Source organism: Coffea eugenioides, chromosome 9 (genome assembly GCF_003713205.1).
Source record: "Coffea eugenioides isolate CCC68of chromosome 9, Ceug_1.0, whole genome shotgun sequence".
Taxonomy (NCBI): domain Eukaryota; kingdom Viridiplantae; phylum Streptophyta; class Magnoliopsida; order Gentianales; family Rubiaceae; genus Coffea; species Coffea eugenioides.
Genome location: NC_040043.1, coordinates 2,817,973 through 2,826,283, shown reverse-complemented (window position 1 = coordinate 2,826,283; position 8,311 = coordinate 2,817,973). Strand labels below are relative to the sequence as shown.

General features: G+C 43.4%; 2 protein-coding genes across 3 annotated transcripts; one reads left to right on the top strand and one right to left on the bottom strand.

The window, feature by feature from the left end:
- The first annotated feature begins 861 nt into the window (after positions 1-861).
- On the top strand, positions 862-3,829 carry LOC113782949 (U-box domain-containing protein 4). The gene is made up of 2 exons (XM_027328933.1): positions 862-2,720; positions 3,341-3,829. Exons 1-2 carry the CDS (start codon positions 1,323-1,325, stop codon positions 3,401-3,403), a joined length of 1,461 nt encoding a protein of 486 aa, XP_027184734.1. The 5' UTR covers positions 862-1,322; the 3' UTR covers positions 3,404-3,829.
- A 1,548-nt stretch (positions 3,830-5,377) lies between these two features.
- LOC113783431 (inositol transporter 4-like) lies at positions 5,378-8,088 on the bottom strand. 2 transcript variants are annotated; one of them, XM_027329563.1, is made up of 6 exons: positions 7,805-8,088; positions 7,455-7,525; positions 7,016-7,351; positions 6,768-6,875; positions 6,038-6,649; positions 5,378-5,894 (listed from the first exon to the last, which is right to left on the bottom strand). In XM_027329563.1, the coding sequence occupies exons 1-6, from the start codon at positions 7,938-7,940 to the stop codon at positions 5,412-5,414; spliced, it is 1,746 nt and encodes a 581-aa protein (XP_027185364.1). In that variant the 5' UTR covers positions 7,941-8,088; the 3' UTR covers positions 5,378-5,411. The 2 variants fall into 2 exon arrangements, with proteins under 2 accessions (XP_027185364.1, XP_027185365.1); XM_027329564.1 differs by lacking the exon at positions 7,805-8,088 and having other exon boundaries at positions 7,016-7,230; positions 7,455-7,490.
- Positions 8,089-8,311: the final 223 nt, after the last annotated feature.

Here is an 8,311-nt window from a genome sequence, read left to right as displayed (position 1 = left end):
AGGATTACACAGGAAAAAAACCTAGAAAAGCGTAGACTAGGTGGTAAATTAATCAAAAGTTTGGATTGTTTCGACGGAAAATTAGCCGTTTTCGTGATCACATTTTCTTGTTACTTTTTTTTTTCTCACATACATCAAATCGTTACAGTAAATTTTTCATAAAAAATCATAAAAAATGTAATCCAAACACAACCTTAGATTTGAACTCCAATGTTGATTGAGTTAGAGTTGAGTTTGAATTGTTTTAAAAAGCAATTGAATCGATTTCTAGTAAATTAAACCACAATTTGTGCACTCGTTAAATCTTATCAGATAATATATTTATAATATAATCTTTAATTATTTATTACAAAATTATAAATTTTACTACAAAAATCAAACTTGAAAAATCGATTCAACTCGATTCAATCAAACTCGAATAGCATAAAGTAATTTAGAGTATGAACTCGAGCAAATGCACTGCTTAGAGTCGATTCGACTTAACTCTGCAGCAGCCACTGCCACTGGGAGCCTAGGGGATAGTAAAGAAACGACGACGTCACCTAGTTTCCATGTCGCCGACGTTCCACTGTAACCATCATTGGGATTTGCTAGGGTCACCTGATCTCTTCACCCCCGGGAAGCTTTGCCTCACACACTTCTGAGAGTGGGGCCCCCAGCAGTGGATCACATTCCAGCTGTATGTTCCTTTGTGAGACCCAAGGACCCAATATAATAACACAGCGCCGTGAACTTATCAAATAATACACCCTTGCAAGCAGAGCCCACCAAATGGACCAAACCAGAACCTTCCATCACTCTCAGTACTCAAATTCATCCATGATGCAAGGTAAGGGCTACCCTCCCTTTTAATTCGCCAGACCCCTCCCATCATAATATTCACTTTACCCTCCTCATCCTCTTGCTAGTCGTCTTCTCCATCATCTCCATTATTACTATAGCTACTACCACAGTACGAGCCAAACACGCCACTCACACGGATGACTGACTCTTCATTCCACATCCACTCCAGTCCAGTCCCGAGGCTCCAGCAAAGCATATAATTTCCCGGATTATGGAAATTATCTCGCCACCACCACCACCCACCACCACTCACCACCACCACCACCACCACCCCAAGTAGTTAGTTACTTAGTTGTTTCTGCTATGTGTATATATGAAGGTTGTTTAGTCTAGATTTTCAGGTGGAAAGCATATTTGTATTTGTTGGTTGGTCATCCAAGGAAACAAACCATCATAATACGAGGAAACACAACACAGCAGTCTACTCTTCTTCCACTCCTCAGGATTAGAAGCATTAGGATTAGGATTATAGCGATAGGATGGTGTCCGTAGAAGATTCCCATTCCCATACTTACTCTCACTCCATTCCCAATTCCACCTCTCGTTTCCCTCAAACGCCTCAACAACACCATTACTATTACACTCCCCCGCCCCTCTCTTCTTCTGCTAAACTTCACCGCTCCATGGGCCGTTCCATGCGCACTATTCGCTCCAATTTCTTCCAAATCCATGACGCCTCCCCCGACCACCCTTCCCTTCTCTCCCTTCCCCAAATTTCTACCAATGTTTCCGAAAATTTGTCTGACTCCGCCCTCATCGACCTCCGTCTCGGCGAACTCGCCACCAAAACTGCCTCCCACACCCCCGCCGGAGGGGTTCGGGATCCCGCCGCCCCGTTCGTAACTGAGGATTTTACTTACCTTGACATGATTTCCCGTTCCTTCGGCAGCGACTTGTCCGCCTGCTCCAGCGACATCTCCGGCGAGCTCCACCGACTCGCCACTGTCCCCGATCCTGCCCCCATCTCTGAGCTCCAGCCCCAGGACGAGCCCGAACCCTGCACTGGCTTTCTCCAGAGGGAAACCTTCTCCACTGAGATTATCGAGAGTATCTCGCCGGAAGACCTTCAGCCCACCGTCAAACTCTGCGTAGACGGACTCAATTCCTCCTCCGTCGCAGTTCGAAGGTCGGCGGCAGCTAAACTGAGGCTCCTGGCCAAGAACAGGGCCGATAATCGGGCTCTCATTGGCGAGGCTGGAGCTGTCCCGGCCTTGATACCGCTGCTCCGGTGCTCAGACCCCCTGACGCAGGAACACGCCGTCACGGCCTTGTTGAATCTTTCCCTCCATCAAGATAACAAAGCTCTGATAGCTGACGCTGGAGCTGTAAAATCACTCGTTTATGTGTTGAAAACCGGCACCGAGATCTCGAAACAGAACGCTGCCTGCGCCCTGCTGAATTTAGCTTTAGTCGACGAGAATAATAAATTGTCAATAGGCGCATGCGGGGCTATTCCTCCGCTAGTGGCCTTGTTGATAAATGGGTCCAACAGAGGGAAGAAAGATGCTTTGACAACTCTCTACAAGCTTTGCTCGGTCAAACTGAACAAGGAGAGGGCGGTGACTGCCGGCGCGGTGAGGCCGCTGGTGGGTTTGGTCGGAGAGCAAGGGACAGGGTTGGCAGAGAAGGCGATGGTTGTGCTGAGTAGCTTAGCTGGGATTGAAATGGGCCGCGATGCAATTGTGGAGGAAGGTGGGATTGCTGCCTTTGTGGAGGCTATTGAAGATGGCTCTGATAAGGGGAAGGAATTCGCGGTGTTGACATTATTGCAGCTTTGTGGGGATAGTGTTCGGAACAGAGGGTTGTTGGTCAGGGAAGGGGGGATCCCTCCCCTTGTGGCGCTGTCTCAGACTGGGACTGCTAAGGCTAAGCACAAGGTGAGGTTTTGATCTTCTCTGTGATTGATTGAAGCTCCCATTTCTCGGCTATTTCTTGTGTTTGCGATCAAATTAAGCTAGTTTCACGTAGTTAGATATCTGTCTGCTGCATTCTGTTTAGGGCGTTAGATGGAATGACAGGTGATAACAAGCCAATGTTCCTGAGTTAACCTGCAATTTTGAGAATTTATTGTTCCTGAGTTGGGAGTTAGCAAGCCAATTTGGAGAATTTGTTGTTGCGGAAATCTTGAACTTAATTTGGTTTGACTTTTTATCCGAACGTATCCCCGTAATTGATAAGAGTTTCTGGATAAATTTGCGTAGTGTTCGAATGAAGTTTGAAGCCTCTAGTTAAGATATATAATGCTGAGATTTTACAAGTTATCGTTCATTGATTGTTGAATTTATTGTTTTCTGGGTATTTGTACCGAGTATTGATTTTGCTTAGGAGGTTATGAATGCCCCGTGGGCTATTTAAAGTTTGCTTTGCCATGATTTCCCCCGTCCTGCTGCCTATGGAAAGGATTAGAGTGATATGTTGCTTTTATATGTTCAATTAGACTCTATTTCTTGACACATGAAATGCCGAACCTTGACGCCATTTTCATCCTCTTTGGCAGGCTGAAAGGCTTCTGGAGTACTTGAGAGAACCAAGACAAGAGGCTTCTCCTTCAACCCCGTAGAAGGTATTGATTGGTTGCCTTCATATCAAACTATCAGCGCTTGCTGTGGTTTGGTTTGTTTTTGGCTGTATATAGGAAGGAAGGATTTGGATAGTTTGTACAGAGTGAAGCAGAGTTTGGGATTCTACTATTGAGTGGGGAAAACATATATACTGCTAGGAAATAGTAGTATGAAGAGCTGACTTTTAGAAGCATTATTATTTTTAATTATTATCGGGTAGGTCTTTTTGAGGGTTTACATCCCTCCTCCATTAACACTACTATTGTACGGCGTTGTGGGTGAGATTTTGGTTGCCTGGTTTTGGTTTTGTTTGCTAAGGATTTGGATTGTAATCCTGTAGTTTGTTTTTGGATGTCCAAATTCATTGAAACTGATAATAAGTGATTATCTGATTCCTATAAACATGCGGAGTGTTATTGGTCATTTTCTTCTTGACTAATCATACTAGACTATTGGCGATTCTCGCTTATTAATCTCTTTGGTTACGCCTGTTTGGTTGTTCTCAAAGTCAAAAAGGCCCCCACTAGCTGATATGGAACTATGCAAGCAGCTCATTCTTGCTCCACTTTGCTTGCTCAGCCTCCTCCACCCCCTCTCCCCACTTAAAATCATTTTATTGGGTCTTTCACTTTCACACATGTTTTTACTGATTGATGTCTGGCATCTTTTATTAGTGGGGGCTTGCTACTCCAATACGAGGACACTGCCTTTTCATCTCATTCTTCCTGTCAGTTTCTCCATTGAAGAACTTAAAAATGTTCTAGCATACTTGGTATCTCGGACCCTGTTGCCGCCATATGGTTGGCAAATCAAAGATGGTTTGTGATCTTATTAGAAAAACAGTGAAAGGTTAAAGGGATGGTGGTGGTGTTTTGGCCTCTTGGTTATTATTGGACTGGAAATGCTCACGAGGCTAGAAGATGGTTTTTACTTTTAGGGTCCATGTTACGTATCTTGATGTCTAATTCTTTCTTTTTAACTAGTTGGGAGAGAAAAGGTGAGGGGCAGAGGGGGGCAGTTTTTGATTTTGAAGCGACAACGCAGCGGATGAAAAATGATGGAAGAGTTCAGTAGGGTCCCTTTGAACTTGCCAGTGTTTGTTGTAAAGTAAGTTTGAGTTCAAATGGAACGGGGGGGTTGCTCGTTCTGTGGGGCTGCATTTGCATATTCGCGCTGTATATAGCCTCCTATGGAAAGTAAGAAAGCTGGCTGGCGCTGGCCACCATCTTTTTATGGTTTTGGTGAATTCATTCTCCTTCGTTCTTCAGTATTAGTACTGTGTTGTCCTTATTAGCTGGCGGACGGAGCAACTAAAAATATGTGTTTGGATAGTAGGGGTCCGCTCATCAATAAATTAATATTTTACTCGGTTTGAATTTTCTTTTGCTATGGCTCTCAAATCTTTTTTTGTCCGTCTGGAGTTTGTCCGCCTGCCCTTAGAGTTCAGACAATTGTCCTGTATGTATTTGGCTTGTGATGATTACTTTCTGCATCATCAATAGTTTTAACTCAAGATTGTGAACCTCGGAACCGCTGCTAAAGTCGGGCTCTAATGACTGGTAGTTTGTTTTATTGTGGAGTTTGATAAAAAGAAGAGAAGTTGTAATCAGATATTCGAATGCCGACTAAAGTCGGGTTGTTGTTTTGCAGTCCTTTTCACTAAATGTCCAAAAAATTAAGGAAATAAAACCTAGACGGACGGTAGAGATTAATTGCTATCCGACGGATGAAAGTCTCAACAACGCAAATTGGTCCGAGTCCGAAATTGTTGTATTTGTAAGTTTACCAGCACCTCTTTGGCCAAATAATATATAGTAAGTACTTCACTTGAGTAAATAAAACCAACGTATTGAGTAAATAAAACCAACCCAAGCGCAGTTGGAAATTAAACTTAAAAAAAGTTGATCAACATTAAACTTAGGCAGGCAAGACCTTTTTTTTTTTTTTTTTAATTTATTTACGCAGCAGCAGCAGCAGCAGCAGCTGCAGCAGCACTGGTTTGGATATTCACCTGCCACTGTCCTTTTCCTCTGCTTTTCCCTTGCAGCAGAACAAGGTTGGCTTGTAACCCTCTTGGAGCACGCTCTCAATCTCCTCCAATTGCAAACCTTTGGTTTCAGGTACGACGAAGAAAATGGCCACCAGTCCAAGAAAGGAGAATCCAGCAAACAAAAGGAAAGTGCCGGCAGACCCAAGTGCCTCTGTCAGCGTCAAGAATGACTCGCTGACAATCAGATTAGCCACCCAGTTGGAGACTGCCGCAGTTCCACCGCCTAACCCTCTGTATCTCAATGGATATATCTCAGAGTTCACGATCCAAGGTGCAGTCCCCATCCCAGGAGCGTACGAAATGATGTACAATCCTAGGAGCAGGACGGTGAAAATTCCGAATTTGCTCGGACAGCCTTCGGTGAACCATACGCGATGTTGTTCGCTGTGGCATTTATCCTTCAGACCATCGTCCACCACTAAGCATGCCCCAGGTTGATACTGATGAAAGAATCACATATTCAAACGAATCATCAATCAATTTATTATTTGAAAAAAAAAAAAAAAAACAGAGTATCATTCACAGATTCGTGGAAACCTCGAAAGAACAGCGTTTAATAACAGCATGTAAAATTAAAACTCACTTGGCTAGCTCCATTAGAACAAAAGGCACACTTTGGAGATGCGTTCAAGCATGTCATGCAATTCCAAGATGCAGGATTTGAGGCTTGGACGAAGCTGGGACAGGTAGAATTGACGCTAAAATTGAAGGATTCAGAGTGACTGACTCGTGGGGCATGAGAGGCAGCTTCAAAAAACATGACGGATAACACCACCAGACAAACTATGATCCCAAACATGGAGACTATCATCAATCTCCTCCTGCCATATCTGTCAACAAAAAGCATACTGATGATGGTACCCACAACATTAAGACCAGAGGTAATCAGAGATAGTGCCAAAGCCGTCGAATTTGAAGCAAATCCCGCAAATTGTACTATGGTAGGGCTATAGTACATAACGGTGTTGATACCAACAAACTGTTGAGCTACTTGGACGGTGATTCCGGCATACAGTCCCCTCCGGACCACTACATTACCCCAGGCCGCTTTAAGCTTCGCGAAAAAGTTTTCATTTAAAGGCCCTTCCTGAGCTTTCTCAGCTTCGATGGAGGCTTTTAAGGCCTGGACTTCTTCCTCAACTTCCTCGGCAGGATAAATCTTCTCCAGAATCTTCCTAGCTTCGTCCGTTTTATTCTAATCAACAGAATTCAAGGTCGCCAACATCAAACTTTGATGAAAATTAACCGAGAATTGGTATTATTGAAACACCACAACAGAAAATTCGCAGTACTACCACTAGATATGTATTTACCTCCATATAGAGCCATCTAGGAGACTCAGGAAGCCAAAGCATCAAAAGAAATTGGATCAGAGCCGGAAAACCTGCTACTCCAAGCATCCAACGCCACGTCCCAGGCGTCTAGGGCACATGAAATAAATACAAGTCAGAACTTCTTCACTCCTATTTTTTTTTTTTTCTTCCTGTTTTAGAGGAAACTTGTACCGGTAGTATGTTATGTTTCAAGAACGTTGCTTTGGGGATTCAATCTTATCTTATACCTTGGTGAATGCATAGTTGATCACATAAGACAGAAAAGCTCCTCCGGTAATCAGCAAACCATTGGTACTAACTAATGCACCTCTAACTCTAGCAGGAGAAGCTTCCGAAATATAGAGAGGTGCTGTCATGGACGCCATTCCAACTCCCAATCCCACAAATATTCTCCCAATAATGATCATCCAGGGACCAGGAGCAGCAGCCATAAGTATGGCACCTGCAACGAACAGCATATCAGCTAAAAGAATTGATTTCTTCCGACCACACTTGTCATTGAGCCAACCACCAAATGCAGCACCAATCACAGCTCCTGCTACTGCCATGCTAACAATAGTTTCCTTCATGTGACAGAGAAAGTATCATAATAAACCATCTTGTCTGATAGTATTAATTAACCAGTCGTTTCATCGTGCAAACAAAAGGCATTTGCAAGTAACTTACTCGCAGAAATGTGTTGTTTTTAACGGAATCAAAGTCATCCCGGATGTAGAGCAAGGCACCAGAAATAACACCTGCATCAAAACAACGACTTCAATAAACTTGAACAGAACGCGTACTACTATTTGATCAACTACTACTTTTGATAATTTGAAGCTCATGCACTGTTCTACATTCTGGCCCCTCCCCGGATGGATTGATTGACGAGCTAAAGCTGCAAAAGTAAGAGCTTGAATGCAAAGAAATATTTTTGCTTCATTGATGCATTCAGCAGCAGCAGCATTTAATCATTATCAGACCGTACAAATGATGAAGTGGTCGTTCGAAATTAATAAGGAGCGAGGTCTACTTACCAGTGTCATAGCCAAACAGAAGCCCTCCAATTCCAGCTGATAAGGCAAGGCGCATAATATAAGGCGTTCTCCAAATCGTCCGCCAGAATTCCGTGAGCTCTGTTCTGCTCACAGCAGTAACGCCCCCCTCCACCATCTTGATTCCAACTACAGCAAAAAAATATCCAAATGGATAAAAAAATGGAAGAAAGTTTCGATAGATGCTTCCGAGATCAAGAAAACCTGCAGGGAAAACAACATTTGAGAGTCAATCATTCTACTCAATAGAATCGTAACGTGACAGAGTGCAGAAATGATGACTGCAGTCCCTGGTCAATTGTACTGGTAATATTTCAACCATATATATAGGCACGATTCAGAAATGGCCAGACGAATCAAAGACTGCCAGCAATGTCACTGGATAGATAAGTGGAACTGAAAAGGTGGTCATGTGTTCCGTCGGTTGTCTTTGAAATCTTTTACTTTGTCCCCAGATTCAATTAAGACGTTGAGCCCAGGATGTCAATA

Bases quoted from the DNA above. Each gene is read 5' to 3' on its own strand.
- LOC113782949 (XM_027328933.1), top strand. From the start codon at position 1,323: ATGGTGTCCGTAGAAGATTCCCATTCCCATACTTACTCTCACTCCATT. The intron at 2,721-3,340 runs GTGAGGTTTTGA...CCTCTTTGGCAG, and splicing joins CTGCTAAGGCTAAGCACAAG to GCTGAAAGGCTTCTGGAGTA.
- LOC113783431 (XM_027329563.1), bottom strand. From the start codon at position 7,940: ATGGTGGAGGGGGGCGTTACTGCTGTGAGCAGAACAGAGCTCACGGAA. The intron at 6,876-7,015 runs GTATAAGATAAG...CATGTGCCCTAG, and splicing joins TCAACTATGCATTCACCAAG to ACGCCTGGGACGTGGCGTTG. The intron at 6,650-6,767 runs GTAAATACATAT...TCTGTTGATTAG, and splicing joins CTAGATGGCTCTATATGGAG to AATAAAACGGACGAAGCTAG.